Raw genomic sequence first — 21,759 nt, forward strand, 5'->3', positions numbered from 1 at the left:
TTTTTCCATCTACATCCCTAAGGGATATTGGTATGTACTTTTTTTTTTCTTTGTCTCTATGTCCTTTCGTGGCTTTGGTGCTTAGGTGATTATGGCTTCATGGAATGAATTGAGGAGGACTCCCTTCTTCTTGATGTTATCCTTCTCCTACACAGTTTTATCCAGTAGTGTGAATTAGAGACTGGAACCAATTAGTACTAAAATAAGTAGTTTCAGGACTTCAAGGTTAAGAAATTAAATTCAATTTAAGCACAAAGGATGGAAATGAACTGGATGGTCAGAATTATGCTATCCTCCATCTCACCACCTCATGACTGGTTGCTGTTACCATTGCTTTCTTCTGATATAGATCTGTATAAAAGAGGTAACACTGGTTATAATTGATATCACCACTTCTTTTCACTGTCCATTTTCTTCAGATTTACTGTTTTGCTGGTAAGTGGCCTCACAAGTTTATAATTGATATCACCACTTCTTTTCACTGTCCATTTTCTTCAGATTTACTGTTTTGCTGGTAAGTGGCCTCACAAGTTTATCTCAATTATTTCTATATGTATTTAAAATAAAATGCCAATAATCTTAGTCAATTCCCTTTAGTTCACATTTTCTAGAAACAATAAAATAGCTGTGAAAAGGAACCTACAGTCAGAGATTGTTCTGTCTGGATTAAAAATGTCAAGTTACATGTCCAAAACTGATCTTAACTGAAAATGACACTGTATACATGCTATAAAATGTAACTGAAATATAGATGACAGACATAAAGACCTCACTAAAAGTATCTCATTAGTGAAAGTGAAATATAGTCTACATCCGTGGTTCTCAACCTTCCTAATGCCACGGCCCTTTAATACAGTTCCCGTGAGTCATGACCCACAGGTTTAGAATCGCTGGTCTACATAATTAGTTATTTAAATATTTATTCCTATAAATATTAAATTAGATAAATTATGATCTAAAAATTTTAAGATGTGTATGTATATTATCTTTTTAACTGTGGAGAGCCATTATCATACATATATTAATGTGTATTGCCATATTCCATATGGCCAAATAGAGAAAAATATTGGATAGATTTTTATTTTGAAATTTACAAAAGATGTTGAATACCTTTAAGTTAAACCAACATTAGAAAAAGATAAAGCAATAGAATAGAATATGTTTGAGAGTAATATTGTGAAAAATGTGAATATTTGTATATATTAATTAATTATCACACATTTAGCTTATCTACTTTTCTTCTCTTTGTTTTAGATTAGTATGTTTCTTAAGTCTAAAACCAGTGTTACCTCTTTTATACAGATCTATATCAGAAGAAAGCAATGGTAACAGCAACCAGTCATGAAGTTAAAGGTAAATCAAAGAAATCAAATAATTGATAAATTATATTATTTATAATATAGTTATTCTTTTATTTTTAATAATGACTTATTATGAAAAAGCTATTAGCCCTGCATTCTAACATCTCAACTCCATTTTTTAAATATCAAGAGTAAGTTAAATTATTTTGTGTTAATTTTGTTTTAATTTTTAAACATTTAATGTTATGTGATATTAACATAATTTAGAAATTGTTAACATATTTTTGTAAACAAAAATAACTTCTAAGGTATTTTAAATATATTAATAAAATATTTATAAACAATCATATATTCTCTTCCTATACTTAATGCTCTGATTGATAGATTTACACTGATTGTCTCCCCACATTTCCATTTATTCCTCACTAAGATTCAATGGGCTATTCTTACCTTAGAAATGATAATATATTTCCAAAGAATGAAATAATTCTTCCTTGTATGGAATTTTAGTAATTTTTGGCAATGGAGCTTACCTTAAAACATTCATACTCCAAATTTACATCTTAAGAATGCCATGGTCCTGACAAACATAGTTTAACATAGGACTGAAGATGAGGGATAGAACTTACATTGAAGAGCAAATAGATATCAGGTCAAATGCTCTATGCGACATCCTTCCAAGGCAGAGAGACAAATTTTTATTGTAAGATGGGTTAGAAAATGCATCTTTATATATTGTTTGAAGTTATAATATACATGTGTAAATTAATAATTATATTAGGCCTATAACTGGGAATAAATTTAAAAAAATAAAAATTTAACCAAGAATGATCTCTAGAGTTCATCCAATTAATTATTTATCTTCCATTTCTCCTTATCTGACTTTTATTACTAGTTAAGTCTGAGGGTCTCTGTTCCTTACCTACCACCAAAAAAAACATTCATCACTCCTAACCTCAATGATAAATAGTTTTATTTCTGCCCAGATCAATATCTACCTCTTTTGTGATAACCTTATTAAAAACCATGTCTTAGCTGAGGATCTTATACCTTGGCTGTCTTCTCATGTCCTTCAATCATGATCTAATGTGTGTCTTCTCCTGAACCACTTCCTTACTTCACTCATGTTCTCCCAGAGCTATGATTTTCAACCATGGCACCAGTGTGCCATGAAAATTTTTAAAGACCATTAATTGAATTATTTTTAAATAAGGTTTAAGACATAGTAAGTATATATATACATATACACACACACACACACATATATATATATATATTTTGCTCTTTTTTATCAACATAATTTAAGCATGCAGCAGAAATTTAACCATAGGTTCAAGTGTGCCATGAAATAAAAAAGGTTTAAAAACACTGTCCTGGAGCAATATCAAGCTTGACATTACCCTGACTTCTTCCCACTCATAAAATTTTAAGTCATCAACTTTACTTTTGTTTCTCTCTTTTTTGCCCCACAAATTCCTGCTGCTACAATCCCTTATGATTGCATTGAAGTCTTGCCTCAAGAATTTGAAATAGCAGATTATTCTATTGGTCCTTGTGTAATAGACACATAATTATGTAGTGAATTTAAAGTGGTTAATCATATAGAAGAGATTAAAGCAATAAGGATGGTTCAGAGAGTTGATGTCACTGGAACAATAAAGCTCACAGCCTTTATCTTGACAAAAAAAAAGTCAAAACCATACATCCAGGTTCTTTCAGAGATATTGAGATTGAGATTTTCAATTATAGTTGTAAACCAACTTTATCCTACACAAGAATTGAACTGACACAATTATCTATGATAATTTGAATGGTGAAATTTATGTTGTGAAAAGGTAAATATTGATATACATTAGTTAATTACCACACATTTAGCTTAACTACTTTTCTTCTCTTTGCTTAATATTAATGTTTCTTAAGTCTAAAACAAGTTTTACCTCTTTTGTATGGTCCTATATCAGAAGAAAGAAGTGGTAACAACAACCAGTCATGAAGTTATAGGTGAATAGTAGCTTTCGTAGAACAGCAAGGCTATGATACAAAAATATATCAGGAATGTTTGAGGAGTCATTGTGATTCCAGTTTATCTAGAGCAAAGCTAACAAGAGGGTTTCAGTAGTGATTAGGTCAGATAAGGAAAGCTCATGTAGAGTCTTGGTGGTTTTAGAGGCCATGTGTCTATTACTTTGAGTGAAGGAAGAAGTCACTGGAGGGTTTGGATTCCAAACACATGACTTATATTTTACAAGTTTGATTTCTTGAAAATAGTTTCTATGATGGCAAGAGTGGAAATGGAATAAAATTAACAGAAAAGAGTACATCAGACTAGGGAAGGTGAGGATGGTCTTCTGGATAACTTTTATTAGTGAACCAACAGAATGCATTGATAGTTCAGATGTGGAGTATGAGAAAAAGTGCTTAAGTAATGTAGTTATTGATATAAAGCAGGAAAATACCAAGGGTGAAATATAGAACCATGCCTTTCTGTTTCCAAACTTTGTACTCTTAGCTACAAGTTCCTATCATAGGTGAGTGCATCTCCAGTCATGTTTGCCACACTGGTGTCCTCATTGGCAATGCTTGCTGGGAGCTTTACTGTCTGAAGCACAGCATCCAGCCTGATGGCCCAATGCCAAAGTGACAAAACTATTAGGGGAGGAAATGACTCCTTCAAAATCTTCTTCAGTGAGACAGGCACTGGAAAGCACGGGTCCAGGGAAGTGTCTGTAGACCTGGAATCCACAGTCATTGATGAAGTTTCTACCACCAGTTCTTCCACCCTAGCAGCTACACAAATAAGATGTTGCCAATAACTAGGCCTCCACTCACTACACCATTAGTGAGAAGATTGTTGATCTCATCTTTGACTAAATTCATAAACTGGCTAACCAGGTCACAGGTCTTCTTGGCTTCTTGGTTTTCCACAGCTTTAGTGGGGAAACTGTTTCTGGGTTCACCTGTTTGCTGATGAAACACCTCTCTGTTGATTATGACAAGACATCCAAGCTGGAATTCTTTATTTACCAAGCCCACCAGGTTTTCCCAGCTGTAGTTGAGCCTTAAAACTCCATCTTCACCACCTACACCCCCCTGGAGCACTCTGATTATGCCTTCATGGTAGACAATGAGGCCATCTATGACCTACACTAACATGAACAGCCTTATTAGTCAGATTATATCCTCCATCACTGCTTCACTAAGATTTGATGGGTCCCTGAATGTTAAACATGACAGAATTTCAGACAATCTGGTGCCCTATTCCCAATCCACTTCCCTCTGGACACTTATGCCCCTGTGATCTCTGCTGAGAAAGCCTGCCATAAACAGCTTATTGGAGCAGAGATCACCAATGGTTGCTTTAAGCCAGCCAACTAGTTGGTGAAAATGATTATCACCAGGGTAAATATATGGCTTGCTCTGTAGTACCATAGTGATTTGGTTCCCAATGATGTCAATGCTGCCATTGCCACAATCAAGAGCACATGTACCATCCAGTTTCTGGACTGGTGTCCCACTGGCTTCAAGGTTGACATCAATCAACAGCTGCCCACTGTGCTACCTGGTAGAGAACTGGCCAAGGTGCACAGAGCTGTGGACATGCTGAGCAAGACCACAGCCATCGCTGAGGCCTTGGCTCGCCTGGACTATAAGTGTGACCTGATGTTTTCCAAGTGTGATTTTGTTCAGTGGTATGTGGGTAGGAGAATGGAGAAAGCAGAATTTTATGAGGCCTATGAGGACATGGCTGCCCTTGAGAAGACTTATAATGAAGTTGGATCACATAGTACTAGTGGAGAAGATGGGAGTGAAGAGTATTTACCTGTCTGCTAAAGTTTTACATTCCATTTTCTTGGGACTGTCTTATCTCTGTTGCATGAAACTGTCCATTGTGTTCCTAGACTGTCAATAAAAATGACAGTCCATTAAAAATAAAATATTTATTTATTTATTTTTATTTAATAATAAAATAATATTTTGTTTAAGTTTATGAATTTTGAGAGATTAAATCCATATAGTTAAGAATTTTCTAAGACAAGTGTCTGAAATGCCATGATATAAAGTTTGACTGTATGGATAAAGTGTTTTTTAGATGATAGGAGGTATATTTGGCATGATAAGATTTGCTTTTTACAAATGTCACTGGAATAAATTAAGAAAAATGGGTTCCCTCAGAACTGGAGACAAGTTAACACAGAATACTGTGAATGAGGCAAGGGTTGGATTAGGGGAAAAAGACAAAAATGTTTGAGAAAAATGATATAGGTTGAATAGATTGGGGTGATGACTGGATAGATGTCTTTATGTTAGAATAAGAATGTGAACTATAAGGATACCACCTTTTCTGTCAGAATGAATACTTATACCTTTTACAAATAACATGTTGTATAGAAATGAAAGAACTGATTTAGGTTGGGGTCAGGTATTGGAGGAGAGTGAAGAATAAGTTTGTATTTAAGCATGTGCACACAAAGTTTTTGGAAGCACTCATCTGCTTCAGATGCAAATGCACAAATTAGTATAACTCTTTTCCATTCCTTTACAAGTTAACATAGTTCTTTTTCCCTTCTATTTTCTTGTTGGTGATTTTCAAAGTGAAGTTTAGAGATTATAAATGAAATACATATAAATTCCAGTTTACTATATTTACTTTTAATGTGGTTATCACAAACTATTCATGAAAAAGAAACCATCCTTTAAAAATGTCCTGCATGTCAGCATAGATTACAAACTAAGCAGTGTCTTGTTTAACTAATTACAGATAATTAATTAGATAATCTTTATTAATGGTGAAAATTCAAAATGTCCATTTTTCTGTATTACTTTTACAATAGTGACTGCATGGCCATATCAAAAAGCCATAAGATAGAGAAAAGCTATAAGGAAGAAACTCACCATTAACTACCTTGATCCATGAATGAAAAACTAACCTGCTTTTCCTCCTTTTGTTATAGCTTGAAACTTTTGATTTTATAAACCAAAATAAATCCTGAAAGTATACAAGCTTGTATTTACTGATTCTTGTAACCACTGTGATATTTTGGGGAGAAATAAACAACTTTGTTTCCTTTTCACCCAGAGTATTGTTACATCCCAAGCTGAAAACATTCAGATTCCTCAGATTATTATGACCATGCTGACTAATCCCATCTCAAGAGAAGACACTTACACCTCACATCTCTGCAAAAGCTTAAGATTGCCCTTCCATAGCCATCTCAGGCTTTGGGATATTGAGTAGAAGAATAGCTGGGAAAGCCCAGCCTCAACACCCTCATATAGTTAATATCATCCACTCTACCTCAAATTGAATTCCTGTCACTTAGTTCCATCATTAGGTGACATTTCCTTAGCCCTATATTAACTGAGGTCTAGAGTATTTATTGTCTTTGGCGGGAGCCTGAACTTGCAACTCTGTCTTCACTGAGGCTGAGCTATTCTGGGTAAAATTTTCTTGCCACCCTCCCCTGCCCATCTCCCTCTTGCTAATAGAGATGCACTTCTACACATCTCAGAGCATCATACTCAGATTAGGGAACTTCTAGCCTATTTACAGTCTGTTTGAGATCTACAGGGTGTCCATCAAAAAACAAAGAAAAGGAAATAGAGGTGTTTTGGCTTTTTGTTTTGTGTTATTGTTGTTGTTTTTTAGTTTACATGTCTGTTATCCCAAGAATGGATGAACAAAATGTGCTACCTTCAAACAATTGCACATTAGTCATCCATTAAGAGGAATAAAGTACTCATCCTGCTACAACATAATTGATCCTTGAAACCATTATGCTGAGTGAGTAAAGCCAGTCACCAAGACCATATATTTGTATGTGTTTTCATTTGTATGAGATGTGCAGAACAGGAACATCTCTGGAGATAAAGGCTAGCATAGTGGCTATTCAGGGCTGGGAGGAGAGAGTGGGGATGAAGAACCAGTGGAGAGGGTTGATGGCTAAAGGGAATAGGATTTCCTCTTGATGAGGTGAAACTAATCAGAAGTTAACTACTGATGATCACACATATCTGTGAACATCCTAAAAAACTTTCAATCTTAGATTTTCTTTTCTTTTTTTTTTTTTTTTTTGAGACGGAGCCTCAAGCTATCCCCCTGGGTAGAGTGCCATGGCGTCATGCTCACAGCAACCTCCAACTCCTGGGCTCAACCGAGTCTCCTGCCTCCGCCTCCCAAGTAGCTGGGACCACAGGCGCCCGCCACAACGCCGGCTATTTTTTGGTTGCAGCCCTCATTGTTGTTTGGCGGGTCCGGGCTGGGGATTGGAACCTGCCACCTCAGGTGTACGTGGCTGGCACCTTAGCCGGTTGAGCCACAGGCGCCGAGCCTCAATCTTAGATTTTCAATGCATGAATTATGTTGTATTTGGATTATTTCTCAATATGGCTATTTAAAAATACAAGTTAGGAATATTCAACCACATACACCTACCTCGTCTTCTTTCCCACTACTTATTGTCAGCCATTATGATCACTTCTCTGCCTTATTTTAATAATAATTTCTCAGCTATCATTTGCTCAGTTGTGCCAGTACTTAGCAGGTCCAAGTTTTAATACTGAGTTGAGTTTATTTTTGCGACTGTTCCCACCATTCCTCCTTACAACAGGACATACTTGAGTAAAAGAAGAAGTGTGTGACAGGGGGATCAGAAGAGGAATCAGGTGTTGGATATGCAATTTAGGATATTTATCACAAAGTTCGAGGAGGCAGTGATGTGTTCCTTCTTCCACAGTGGTTTCATTTTCCTCTGTCCTCCTGCCTTGCTACCATTCCATCCTCATACCTTCTTACTCAGTGTTCAAAGTCACTGTCAACTACACATGGGTGCATTTGAAAGATCTCCTTTTCCATCACAACACTATATTGTAATCTAGTAGTGTAAGGAAGATTCACAATTGAAAAAAAGTGACCTTATCAGGATAAAGTTCAATTTTCTTGATTTCTCCTTATTTGCAAAGACAATAAATATCAAATTAAGCATTAAAGTTTTCCTTTTCTCTGTGGATTATAAGCTAGAATTGTTAGAAAGTTATGCAATGAAAGTAGTTTTTGATTTCCCTATCAGGATCAAGTTCCATTTTCTTTTTTATAAATTTATTTTAATTGACAAATAATCACATATACTGATAGAATAGAAGGTGACGTTTTGCTCTGTCTGTAGAGAGATTCAATAAACTTAATTTACCACATCCATCATCTCACTAATTTATCTTTTTCTATGGAGAAAACTATAAAAAAAGAATCTGTCTGAATAATTTTGAAATGCACATTATAACTAACCATGGTCACCATGTAGTAAACAAGTCACTAAAATATATTCCTCCAGTCTATCATTTTTTACCCTTTGATCAACATCCAATCCCATCTCTTCAGGTTACAATGATTCTACTGTCAGTTTCTATGAGATGGCCTTTTTGGATTTCACATATAAGTAAAATCATGTCATATTTGTCTTTGTGTGTCTAGATTTCACCTAGCATAATGTCCTCTAGCTCAATCCATGCTGATGCAAAAACAGAATTTTATTTTTTTTAAAAGCTGTATAATATTCCTCAGGGTGTGTGTGTGTGTGTACATATTTTCTTTATTCATTTATCCCTTGATGGCCCTTAGGTTGTTTCCATATTGTGAATAATACCGAAGTGGTACTGGCATTTAAAATGTATCATTTTCTAGATTTTTCCTTACTTGCAAAGGTGCTAAATTATTAAGTCAGCAGTATCACAAAGGCAATTGCTGGTAATGATATTTATCATTTCTGTTTTCCTCTTCTTATTCCACCATAAAAATGCAATGTGAAAAAAAAAATTACCAAGAACCTCACTAGAAATACAAAACCAAGTTATATATACTTCAGTTATCACTACTGAGGGGTTTATTATTTTCTTTAACAGAAGAAAAGTATCACAATTTAATGGTACTATTTGAGCACATTCCATGCAGTGTCCCTGCAATTAAACATTAATCCCTCCCCCTGGAAACAACAGACAGACAATACAGGTAGCATATGCACTAGATTTTCTTCTGAACCTCCATGTCTTGGGATCATCATATTTATTGATCATCGGATTTATTTCCAAGGTTTGACCATTAGGATGATGCATTGCTCTCTCTGGAGTTTACCTCTCGGTGGCATCTTGGGGTCTTCTCTGGCTTTAATGGGCACAATGTCAGGGCTTATGGCATACCTCTTTGGTAAAGGGCTCAACCACTTGGACATTACCTAAAAAGTATAAACAATGTAACCTAATTATTTGTACTCTCATATTAATCTGAAATAAAAAAATAAGCTGCATTAAAATCATGTCATAAGCCATGAAGGAATATAGAATGCATAGCCCATGGGAGTGCTGGGCCCAGGGCTTTTGGTCCTCTTTCCCTCTGTTTTGATTCTGAGTAACAGCTGACACCATCAGGCCATCACAGAAAAAGCCAGATCCTAAGAGTGTTGAATGAGGAAACATTTTCAGTCATGGGCACAGATGGTGAGGCCCTGTACAGGAGAGGATAGTGTACATGCAGGGGCTCTGGGTGACAAGCCCTGAACTCTCTTATTCTCATTATCCACAATCCCCAACCCCGCAGGTCCAGAAGGACACCAGGGAGAATCTCATTCTCATGGGAGTGGCTGGCTGGATCCCGGTGGCCCTTGGGATTCTGCTGTTTCATGACTGGGTTTTAAATTATTTAAACTTCTTCACAACAAACCAGTTTGCACAGTTTGTATCCTGTGTATCCTCTCCCTGCCCTGTGAAAGCTTTACCACCTACTAGAGATCAGTGGCTTGCACCCCGGGGCACTGGGTCAGTGCACAGCCCTTGCTAGTGGTCTGGGGCTCCAGCCACCCAGGGGCGAGGGCCTGCCCACGAGCCTCAGGGATCCTAACGGTTCTAGCAATGTCAACGATCTCAGGCTTGACTGAGTTTCCTGTGGTCTGCAGAGCCATGTTCCTTCTCCTTGTGCTCCTTGCTGAACTTGGAAGGCTGCAAGCCCACCCAGGTCAGCCCCAGTAGCCTCCAACTCCTTTTCATTTAGAGCAGGCTGGGTTCTAATGGGGAACAATTTCCGGTAGCTCTGAGACCTCCCACCATGTCCTATCTTTTCTAGATCACCTCTAGGGCCTCGGCTGTGTCACCTCTTTCCTGACCAGGCCCTGTGAACCACAGACAGTGGAGGAGGCATCTGCTCACTCCTTTAAGGCTCAGGGTCTCAGTACTCCACGCTCAGGGCCACCCCACTCTATGATGGAGGATGTAGGTGGGGGTGCACGGCCATCTGTTGATTCCTTCAAGTCCTGAGGGAAACCCTGGAGTGATTCTATAATGCAATGATACATTTCTATACTATTAGTATGAATTTCACGTGTTGTTTTTGCCACAACAAGTAAGTAAGCAAGGAGACGGTTATGTCAATCAGTTAGATGTAAGCATTCCACATTATATATCAAATCAGCACATTGTACTGCATAAATGCATTAATGTCCACAGTTATGATTTAATAAAGAATTAAAAAAAATAAAAATTGACAACCAAAAAAAATGAACTAAAAACGCTTGTGGAACCTAAGTGTCTAATTTTTGTTTGTTTTTATCTGATTTATTTTCAATGTGTCATTTACAACGTGCCATTGATAATGCAATGGAATCTGTGGACAAGAAGGTGTACGGGCACATACAAAAAATTTACTTAAAATGGGAGAGGATTGTTGATACAAAAACAAAACATTTTTCTTACGCAGATTCTGAAGGAATATTCCTGCATGTCACAGTTCCACAAAGGATAATGTTAAATGGGAGTGAAGTATCAGAGAGAAGGGTAAGTCATCAAGAATATTTGTTTTGTATATAAAAATTTAACACTAGTTTTATTTTTATTATTTTTTATTAAGTCATTTGTACATAGATCATAAATACATTTATGCCATTATTTGATTCCATAATCAACACATTGAATCCCATAATGGCATAAATGTATACATAATCTATGTTTTATTTACTTTTATATTGTCAGATCACTCTAACATGTATTCATTTACAATGCACAATATTTTAACCTCACTATTAATATTTTGTGTTTGCACATTAAATCCTCTTATTCCCACATTTCTACTGTTTATTTCCCTTTTCCCTTTCTTCACCTCTTCTCTAAATATTACTTGTTCACAATTTTCAAGAACTATTGAACACCTTTCAACAATCATACTGGCAAGAAATAAGTCAATATGAAATATGTATGACGATAGTTCAGCTAGAAAATTTTAGAAATTGTTAGTGGCTACTAAAATATAGGAATTAAACTTGAAAAAAATTAGAAATGCAAAATTTGACCCACAAGCAAGAATACTACTAGTAATGGCCAAAAACAGGAAGAAAACTGGAAAAGAAAAAATGAAAAATGTTACCTTTGCCAAATTATGATTAAAAAGATTATAATTAATAAATATTAACTGGAAAAAGCAGTGGGAAATGCTTATTTTCCATATGAAAAGTGACTAAATTGAAGGCATTCAGTCCTGAATAGTCTCTTGATTAAATATTTTAAATTTGCTGGTCACTGTTGCTCAGTGGCTAGTGCACTGGCTCCACACCAGGGGTGGTGTGTTCGAACATTCCTTGGGTCTTATAAACAAACAAAAAATAAATTAATCAAATTAGATTAAATATTTTTAAGTGACATAGTTAAAACATTTTATATTATAAATAAAAGTCACAATACAGAAATTTAGACTTTCATGGATTTAAAATGGTGAGTATAATGTAGGTTAAGCTCAATTTTTTTTTCAGGTTGAAAGAGAAATTTTAAGAATAAGAGTAAAGGAAAAAATTAAAATGTACTAATTCTGTATTGAAACCTACCATGATTATGTTCTACTACTGAACAATTTATAACAATGTTCTACTACTGAACAATATTCTGCTACTAGCAACATTCCACTACTTAACAATTATAACAAAAATAAAAAGATATTTGTGAACTTATATTTGGGAATTACAATAAGATAAATCATTTCCTTTAAAGAAATTGGATAGTATTTTCATATAATAATTTCATTTAATCCTCATAATAACCTGAAGTAGGATACACACACACACACACACACACACACAATGTCTGCATATCACATAGCTGGATAATTTCCATGTAGCTCATTCTCTTTCTCTCTCTCTCGACACACAAACATATTTCATACACACGTTTATTTCTAGGAAATAAACTGAAAATCATTAAGGGCATCAGATTATATAGAGAGACTAACCTTTGATTTATAACTTTAATTCCACTACACTAAACCTAAACTGCCTTGTGATGAAAATTTCTTTGCCTAAGAGTTATTTTCTTCTATTTTTATTCAGATTTACTACTTTTTTTAATTGTCATTGCATGAATCAATTTAAACTTCCAATTATTTTTTTCTGGTCAGTAAGTAAGCTGGTGGAGCATGTGACAACATTACAGGACAGGAAATAGTTTTACTACTAAGACATGAAGTATTCAGTATTTGTCTACATTTTCAGTCTTCATTATATGAAATTATTGAACCAATTTTATTCTTTTTTATGTTTTTAAAAATGTTATTGATATGGAAATTGGAAATATCTAATGTATACATTTTGATAAGTTTGGACACGTGCATGCACCCTTGATAATCATTATCATAATCAATATATAGAACATATCTATCACTTCCAAAAATTGTATTATCATTTTCATTTGGATTTTGTTTGTTTTATTTTTATGTATGATAAGAGCAATGAACATGGTAATTATACTATCCACATATATTAAAGTGCACAGATCACATTGTTAGCTATAGATATTATGTTGTACTGCAGATATTTAGAACTCATTCAGCTTGTGTAAACTGAAACTTTACACGTGTTCAGCAACAATTACCCATTTCTCCTTCTTCTCAGCTCCTGTATACCACCAACCTACTCTGTTTATATGAGTTTGACTATTTTTGATGCCTCATACATGTGTAAATGGTATTTGCTACTCTGTGACTAGCTTATTTTACATGTTGCAAATAGTAGGATTTTGTTCTTTATAAGGCTGAATAGTATTCCAGTACAGTTATATGTCACATTTTCTTTACCCACTTCTCTGTCATTGGAGATTTTTGTTGTTTTCACATCATGGATATTGGGAATAATGTTGCAATAAATGTGGAGTAGAAGATACCTTTTCAAGATTGTGATTGCAGTTCTTTTGGGTATAAAATCTGAAGTTTTTCTGGATCCCATAATAGCCATAGTAATTCTACTTGTAGTTTTTTGAGTAACCTCCATGCTGCTTTCTTTTCTTTTCTTTTCTTTTAAATTGGGGTTCATTGAGGGTACAAAGAACCAGGTTACACTGATTGCATTTGTTAGGTAAAGTCTCTCTTATAATTGTGTCCTGCACCCAAAAGGTGTGTCACACACCATGACTCCCACACCTCCCTCCCTCCTTCTCTATCTCTCGTCTCCCCTTCCCCTACCCCCTACCATGTACTAGGTCATTAATTGTCCTCATATCAGAATTGAGTACATAGGATTCTTATTCTCCACTCTTGTGATGCTTTACTAGGAATAATGTGTTCCACTTCCATCCATATTAATACAAAAGATGTAAAGTCTCCATCTTTTAATGGCTAAATAGTATTCCATGGTATACACATACCACAGCTTGTTAATCCATGCTTAGGTGGTGGGCATTTAGGCTATTTCCACATTTTGGTGATTATAAATTGAGGTGCAATAAACAGTCTAGTACAAGTGTCCTTATGATAAAAGGATTTATTTTTCTAGATAGATGCCCACTAATGGGATTTTAGGATCAAACGGAAGGTCTTTGAGGATTTTCCATATTTCCTTCTAAAAAAGGTTGCATGAGTTTTCAGTCCCACCAGCAGTGTAAAAGTATTCCTTTCTCTCCACATCCATGCCAGTATCTGCAGTTTTGAGATTTTTGTGATGTGGGCCATTCTTGCTGGGGTTAGATATCTCAGAGTGGTTTTGATTTGCATCTCTCTAACAATTAGGGATGATGAGTATTTTTTCATGTATCTTCTAGCCATTTCTCTGTCTTTTTTAGAGAAGGTTCTATTCATCTGTCTTAGCATTGTTATAAAGGATTGTTGTATTTTTTCATGTTATTTGATTTCTCTGGAGATCCTAGTTATCAAGCTTTGGTCTGATTCAAAATATGCAAATATCCTTTCCTATTGTATAGGTTGTATATTCCTATTGTTGTCTCCTTAGCTGTACAAAATATTTTCAGTTTAGTTAAGTCCCATTGATTTAATTTTATTGATGTTGCACTTACCTCAAAAATCTACTTCATGAAGTCTTTCCCCAGGCCAATGTCTTCAACTATTTTTCCCATGCTTTCTTTGAGGATTTTTATCATTTCCTGCCTTAAATTTAAATATTTTATCCAACTTGAATCAATTTCTTTTGAGTGGAGAATGGTATGGGTCCAGTTTCAAGCTTTTACATGAAGATATCCAATTCTCCCAGCACCATTAATTGAATAGGTATTCTTTCCACTAGTGTATGTTCTTGTTTAGTTTATCAAAGACTAGGTGGTTGTAAGATGTTAGTTTCACCTCCTGGTTTTCTATTCAATTCCAGATGTCTATGTCTCTATTCTGGTGGCAATACTATGAGCTTATAGTATATCCAAAAGTCTTGTATGCTGATGCCCCTCGCTTTGTTTTTTATCACTAATAAATGCCTTAACTATACAGGGCTTTTCCTGGTTCCATACAAAACAAAGAATTATTTTTTCCAAGTCTTGAAAGTATGATGTTAGTATTTTAAGAAGGATAGCATTGAATCTGTAGATTACTTTGAGAAGTATAGACATTTTAACAATGTTGATTCTTCCCAGACATGTGCATGGCATATTCTTCCATTTGTTAATATCTTCTGCTTTTTCTTTTCATAAGGGTCCATAGTTTTTTTGTTGTTGTTGTTGTTTGTTTGTTTGTTTTTAAATAGAGGTCCTTCATTTCCTTTATGGAGGTATATTCCTAGGTATTTCATTTTCTATGAAGCTACAGAGAAGGGTAGCTTGTGTCCTTGATTTACTTCTCATTTTGGCTATTATTGGCATATACAAAGGCTACTGACTTGTGGACATTGATTTTATATCCTGAGATGATACTGTATTTTTTTTTATCACTTTAAGGAGTCTTGTGGTTGTGTCTTTAGGGTTCTCTATGTATGGTATCATATCATCAGCAAAGAGAGAGAGTTTCACTTCTTGTGCCCTGATTTGGATACCTTTAATTTCCTTCTCCTGATTGATAATACTGGCTAGAATGTCCAGTACTATGTTGAGTAGTAGTGGAGATAGAGGATACCCTTGTCTTGTTCTAGTCCTGAGTGGAAAAGTTTTCAGTTTTACTCCAGTATAATATTAGCTGTGTGTTTGTCATAGATGGTTTCAATCAGTTTAATAAGTGTGCCACCTATGTCTATATTCTTCAGTGTTCTAATTAGGAAAGGATGTTAAATTTCATCAAATGCCTTTTTCTGCATTTATTGAGAGGATTATATGGTCTTTGTTTTTGCTCTTTGTTGATATGATGAATTATGTTTATGGATTTGCATATGTTAAACCAGCCTTGCATCCCTAAGAAGAATCCTAGTTGATCGTGTTGTATAACTTTTTTAATGAAAAGTTGATTAGGATTTTTTAAATTAAGTCTTTTGTACATAGATCATAAATACATTTATGCCATTATAGGATTCAATGTGTTGATTATTTGTACAAATTGGAATGCTTATATCCTACTAAATAATATAGCCTTCACCACTTTTACCCAATTACGAGATCAAGACATTTATGCTCTACATGTGATAGATCAAATTTGTACTTGCAGTATACTCCATAGGTGTGGTCCCCCTACCAACCCTTCCTCTATTGATCCACCTCCCTCCCTTCCCATCTCCCTCACCTTCCCTCCTTCATCTTAGGCTATAGTTGTGTTTCATTTTTCATATGCAAGTGTGAGTGATTATAAATTGGTTTCACAGTAGTACTGAGTACATTGGATATTTTTTCCCATTCCTGAGATATTTTACTAAGAAGAATATTTTGCAGCTCCATCCATGTAAACATAAAAAAGGTAAAGTCTTCATTTTTTAATGCTGCATAGTATTACATAGTATGCATATACCACAATTTACTAATCCATCATGGGTCGATGGGCACATTCATGCATCTATGCCATGACTTGGCAATAATGAATTGAACTGCAATGAACAATCTGGTGCAAATATCTTTATTGCCAAATGATTTTTGGTCTCGTGGATATACACCTAGAAGAGGAATTGCAGGATCAGATGGCTGTTCTATATTTAGATCCCTGAGTGCTCTCCAAACTTCCTTCCAAAAGGAACATACTAGCTTACATTCCCACCAACAGTGAAGAAGTGTTTCCTTTTCTCCACATCCACGCCAGCATATGTAGTTTTGGGATTTTGTGATGTGGGCTACCCATACTGGAGTTAGATGGTATCTCAAAGTGGTTTTGGTTTGCGTCTCTCTGATGATTAATGATAAGCATTTTTCCATGTGTCTGTAGACCATGCACCTATCTTCTTCAGAGAAGCTTTTGTTCATTTCTCTTGACCACAACGTAATGGGATAACTTTTTTTTTTTTTTAGTAATTAGTTTGAGTTCTCTGTGGATTCTGGTGATCAGGCCTTTGTCAGATATATAACCTGCAAAAATCCTCTCCCATTCTGAGGGCTGTCTATTTGCTTTACTAAATGTGTTCTAGGCAGTGCAGAAGCTTTTTTAATTTGATCAGATAACAGTAATGTATTTTTGATGTTGCTTCAATTGCCCAGGGTGTCCTCATAAAGTATCTTCCCAGGCCAATTTTATCAAGTGTTTCCCCTGCATTAGCTCTAAAAATTTTTATAGTTTCATGTCTTAAGTTTAAGTCCTTTAACCAGTGACGGTCAATTTTTGTTAGAGGAGAAAGGTGTGGGTCCAGTGTCAACTTTCTACAGGCCACCAGCCAATTCACCCAGCCCTATTTGTTGAATAGGGAATCTTTTCCCCAATTTATATTTTTAATAGGCTTGTCAAAAATCAAATGACGACAAGTGTCTGGGTACACCTCTTGGTCTTCAGTTCTGTTCCATACATCTATCTCTCTACTTCTGTGCCAGTACCATGCTGTTTTGATCACTATCGATTTATAGTATAGTCTGAAGTCTGGAAGCATGATTCCTCCTGATTTGTTTTTATTTCTGAGTAATGTCTTGGATATTCAAGGTTTTTTCTGTTTCCATATAAAATGAAGTACTAATTTTACCAAGTCTTTAAAGTATGACAGAGGTGCTTTAATAGAGATCACATTAAATCTGTAGATCGCTTTAGGTAGTATCGACATTTTAACAATGTTGATTCTTCCCAGCCATGAGCATGGTATATTTTTCTATTTGTTGACATCGTCAGCTATTTCTTTTCTCAAGGTTTCATAGTTCTCTTTATAGAGATCCTTCACATCTTTAGTTAGATACACTCCCAGATATTTCATCTTCTTTGGCACTACTATAAAGGAAATAGAGTCCTTGATTGATTTTTCCCCTTGACTATTGTTGTATGTATGAAGGCTACAGATTTGTGAGTGTTAATTTTGTAGCCTAAGATGTTGCTGTATTCCTTGATCACTTCTGTGAGTTTTGTAGTTGATTCCCTTGGATTTTTCAGATATATAATCATATTGTCTGCAAACAGTGACAGTTTGATCTCCTCTGGTCCTATTTGGATCACCTTGATTGCCTTCTCTTACATAATTGTGGTAGCTAAGACTTCCATTACAATGGTAAAAAGCAGTGGAGACAGTGGGCATCCTTGCCTGGTTCCTGATCTGAGTGGGAATAATTTCAATTTTACTTCATTGAATATGATATTGGCTGTGGGTTTGTTGTAGATGGCCTCTATCAGTTTAAGAAATGGTCCTTCTATACCTATTTTCTTAAGCGTACTGATCAAGAAAGGATGTTGGATATTGTCAAAAGCTTTTTCTGCATCAATTGAGAGAATCATATGATCTTTTGTTTTTTAATTTGTTTATGTTTATTTATGAATTTATGTATATTGAACCATCCTTGGGACACTGGTATGAAACCCACCTGGTTGTGATGTATAATGTGTTTGATGTGTTGTTTGATTCTATTTGCTAGGATCTTATTGAACATTTTTGCATCAATATTCATTAGAGATATTGGTCTATCATTTTCTTTTCTTGTTGGGTCTTTTCCTGTTTGGGATATTGGGGTGATATTCGCTTCACAGAATGTGTTGGGAAGTATTCCTTATTTTTCTATGTTTTGGAAAAGGTTAAGTAATATAGGTACTAGTTTCTCTTTAAAGATTTGGTAGAATTCTGATGTGAAGCCATCTGGTTCTGGGCTTTTCTTTTTGGGGACATTTCTTATAGTGATACTATCTCAGAACTTGTTATAGGCTTGTTCAACATTTCTACTTCTTTCTGACTAAGTCTAGGAGGGTGGCATGTTTCCAAGTATTGATCTATTTCCTTCAGATTTTCATACTTCTGAGAATAGAGTTTTATGTAATATTCATTAATGATTTGTTGAATTTCTGAGAAGTGTGTTATTTGGCCTTTATTATTTCTGATTGATGAAATTAGGGATTTTACTCTTCTAATTCTGGATAGATTAGGCAAAGGTTTATCTGTTTTATTGACCTTTTTGAAAAAACAACTCTTTGATTGGTTGATCTGTTGTATGATTCTTTTGTTTTCAATTTCATTTAGTTATGCTCTAATTTTAGTTATTTCTTTTCTTCTGCCGGGTTTAGAGTTGGAATGTTCTTCCTTTTCCAGTTTCTTGAGATGTCCAATTAAGTTGTTGACTTCCTTTCTTTCCATTCTCTTGAGAAAAGCTTGCAATGCTATAAATTTCCCTTTTAGGAATGCCTTTGTGGTATCCCAGAGGTTCGAATAGTTCGTGTCTTCATTATAGTTTTGTTCCAAAAATTTGGTAATTTCCTTCTTAATCTCATCTATGATCCATCTATCATTCAGCATGAGGTTATTTAATTTCCATGTTTTGGTATGCTTCTGCAGATTCCTGTTGTTACTGAGTTCAACTTTTATTCCATGATGGTCTGAGAAAATACAAGGAATGATTTCCATTCTTTTAAATTTTCTGAGGTTAGACTTGTGACCTAAGATGTGATCAATTTTGGAGGATGATCCATGGACTGATGAGAAGAATGTGTTTTCAATTTTGTTAGGATGAAATGTTCTGCAGATGTCTGTTAGATGCAAATGTTGAGTGGTTAGGTTTAAGTCTAAAATTTCTTAGCTTAGCTTCTTTTTGGAGGATCTATCCAACACTGCCAAAGGAGTGTTAAAATCTCTGATAATTCTGGTACTGGAGGAAATCAAGTTACTCATGTACTTTAGAGTCTATCTTATAAATTGAGGCACATTCTGGTTGGGTGCATAAATGTTGACTATTGAAATGTCATCATGTTGAGTGTTTCCCTTAACAAATTTGAAATGGCCATCCTTATCCTTCCTTACATTGGTTGGTTTAAAGCCTATTGTATTGCGAATAAAATGGCAACACCTGCTTTTTTCTGATTTCCATTTGCCTGAATTATAGATGGCCATCCCTTCACCCTGAGTCTGTGTTTATCTTTTATGGTAAGGTGAAATTCTTCAATGCAGCAGATGTCTGGCCTAAGTTTTTGTATCCAGTCAGCCAGTCTGTGCCTCTTTAGAGGACAATTTAAGCCATTCACATTAATTGAGAGTATTGATAAGCCAGATAGTACTTTGGGTATTGAGTTTTTCGAAAGTCCAGTGGATGTTTTTAATCCTTTCACCACTGTTGAAGTTGGAATTTGATCAAAAGTTTCTAAATGAGTTTACTTTGGTGGTAGAGGATTGTGTTATTCATTATGTAGGATAGTCTGAGGATATCCTGAGAGCTGGTTTAGTTATGGCAAGTTTCTTGAACATATGAATGTCATTAAAGTATTTAATTTCTCCATCATAGATGAAACTCAGTTTAGCTGGATACAGGATCCTGGGTTGAATGTTATTTTGTTTAAGGAGATTAAAGGTCGATGAGCACTCTCTTCTAGTTTGAAAGGTTTCAGCAGAGAGATCTGCAGTCATTGTAATGTCCTTCCCCTTATAGGTTATGGTTTTCTTACGTCTTGCAGCTTGCAGAATTTTCTCCTTCATTTTAACTTTGTCAAAGCTAATTGTAGTGTGTCTATGAGAATTTTTATTTGGGTTGGGTCATGCCAGTGTTCTGAAACTGTCTGCTATCTGGATTTTGGAATCTTTGGGCATGTCTGGAAAATTCTCTTTGATTATTTCATGAAGTAAAGCTTCTGTGTCCTTCATAGCAACCTCATCACCTTCAGGTATTCCTCTAAGGCAAATATTAGATCTCTTTGAATTATCCCAGAGCTCTCTGAGAGAATGACCCATTTTTATTCTCCACTTTTTTTCTTCATTGAGCATTTGGGAGCATTCAAAAGCTTTGTCTTCAATGTCAGAGATCCTTTCTTCTGCCTGTACCATTATGTTACTGAGAGATTCTACTGTATTTCTCAAATCTTTGAGGGCTGCAAGTTCTTGCTGCATTGTGTCAAAATCTTTGGTGATTTTGTGTTTGAAATTGTTGAATTCTTGAGACATCTTTTGAATAATTCCTTGAAATTCTAATTTCCTTCTTTCCTCCATTCTGTTGATCTTATTTGCTATCCAGATTCTGAACTCGATTTCTGATATGTCAGCCATTTGTTTATGAATGGGATCTTGTGCTGTATCTACCATATTGTTTCTTGGAGGAGTTGATCTACTCTGATTGTTCATGTTGCCAGAGTTTTTCTGCTGATTTTGCCCCATGATTGTTTTTCACCATTGACCAGATGGGCTGGTAAAGTGAAATTGGATTGGAAGTTCCTAGGGTTGTGTTTAACTAGCCCTTTGTCAAAGATCTGGGACTGATGGCTGCAGCTTTTTCCCTATAGCTTTGCAAAGGACCTGTATAGTATTACAGTCTGAGGCTGAGGAAACCTGCTTGGTGTGGTGGGGTTAGGTGGCTCTGTCTTGTGTTCAGCTAGTTCATGTCTGATCCTAGTGGATCACTGACTCTGGTGAAGTCTTAGCTGTGGAGACATACTGATACCGGAAAAGTGGCACCCCAGCCAGCTCAGCCAAGCAGGGCCTAGGGGATCTGCCACTTCTGTCTTGGTGGCAGCAGCCAGCAAAAAAACCCCAGCAGGTTGGGGCAAGTGAGGGAGCTTTCTTCCCCCAGAGGCTCCAGTAGAGTGGTGTTAGAGGACCTGTCAATCAAGGGAAAACTGGTGCCCATCCCTGATTGGTCCATTTTCAATCCTGCTCCATAAAATGGACCAATCACAGCTAAGCTATTACACCTATATAAGGCCCTGAGCAGA

General features: G+C 35.6%; 2 protein-coding genes across 2 annotated transcripts in view; both read left to right on the forward strand.

Moving 5' to 3' along the window:
- The first annotated feature begins 1,341 nt into the window (after positions 1-1,341).
- On the forward strand, positions 1,342-5,132 carry TUBA3C (tubulin alpha 3c). The gene is given in 4 exon segments (XM_023508867.1): positions 1,342-1,353; positions 3,811-3,936; positions 3,938-4,061; positions 4,813-5,132. Coding segments are annotated over 4 exon segments (582 nt in total).
- Positions 5,133-10,247: 5,115 nt separating this feature from the next.
- Positions 10,248-21,759, forward strand: part of ADAM18 (ADAM metallopeptidase domain 18) — a 188,263-nt gene continuing 176,751 nt past the window's right edge. Inside the window, exons 1-2 of the mRNA XM_003803189.1 lie at positions 10,248-10,302; positions 11,041-11,117. Of these exons, the coding sequence (XP_003803237.1) occupies positions 10,248-10,302; positions 11,041-11,117 (132 nt within the window). The remainder of the gene's footprint in view (positions 10,303-11,040; positions 11,118-21,759) is intronic.

Source organism: Otolemur garnettii, unplaced genomic scaffold (genome assembly GCF_000181295.1).
Source record: "Otolemur garnettii isolate 467f Iridium unplaced genomic scaffold, OtoGar3 scaffold00284, whole genome shotgun sequence".
Lineage (NCBI taxonomy): Eukaryota > Metazoa > Chordata > Mammalia > Primates > Galagidae > Otolemur > Otolemur garnettii.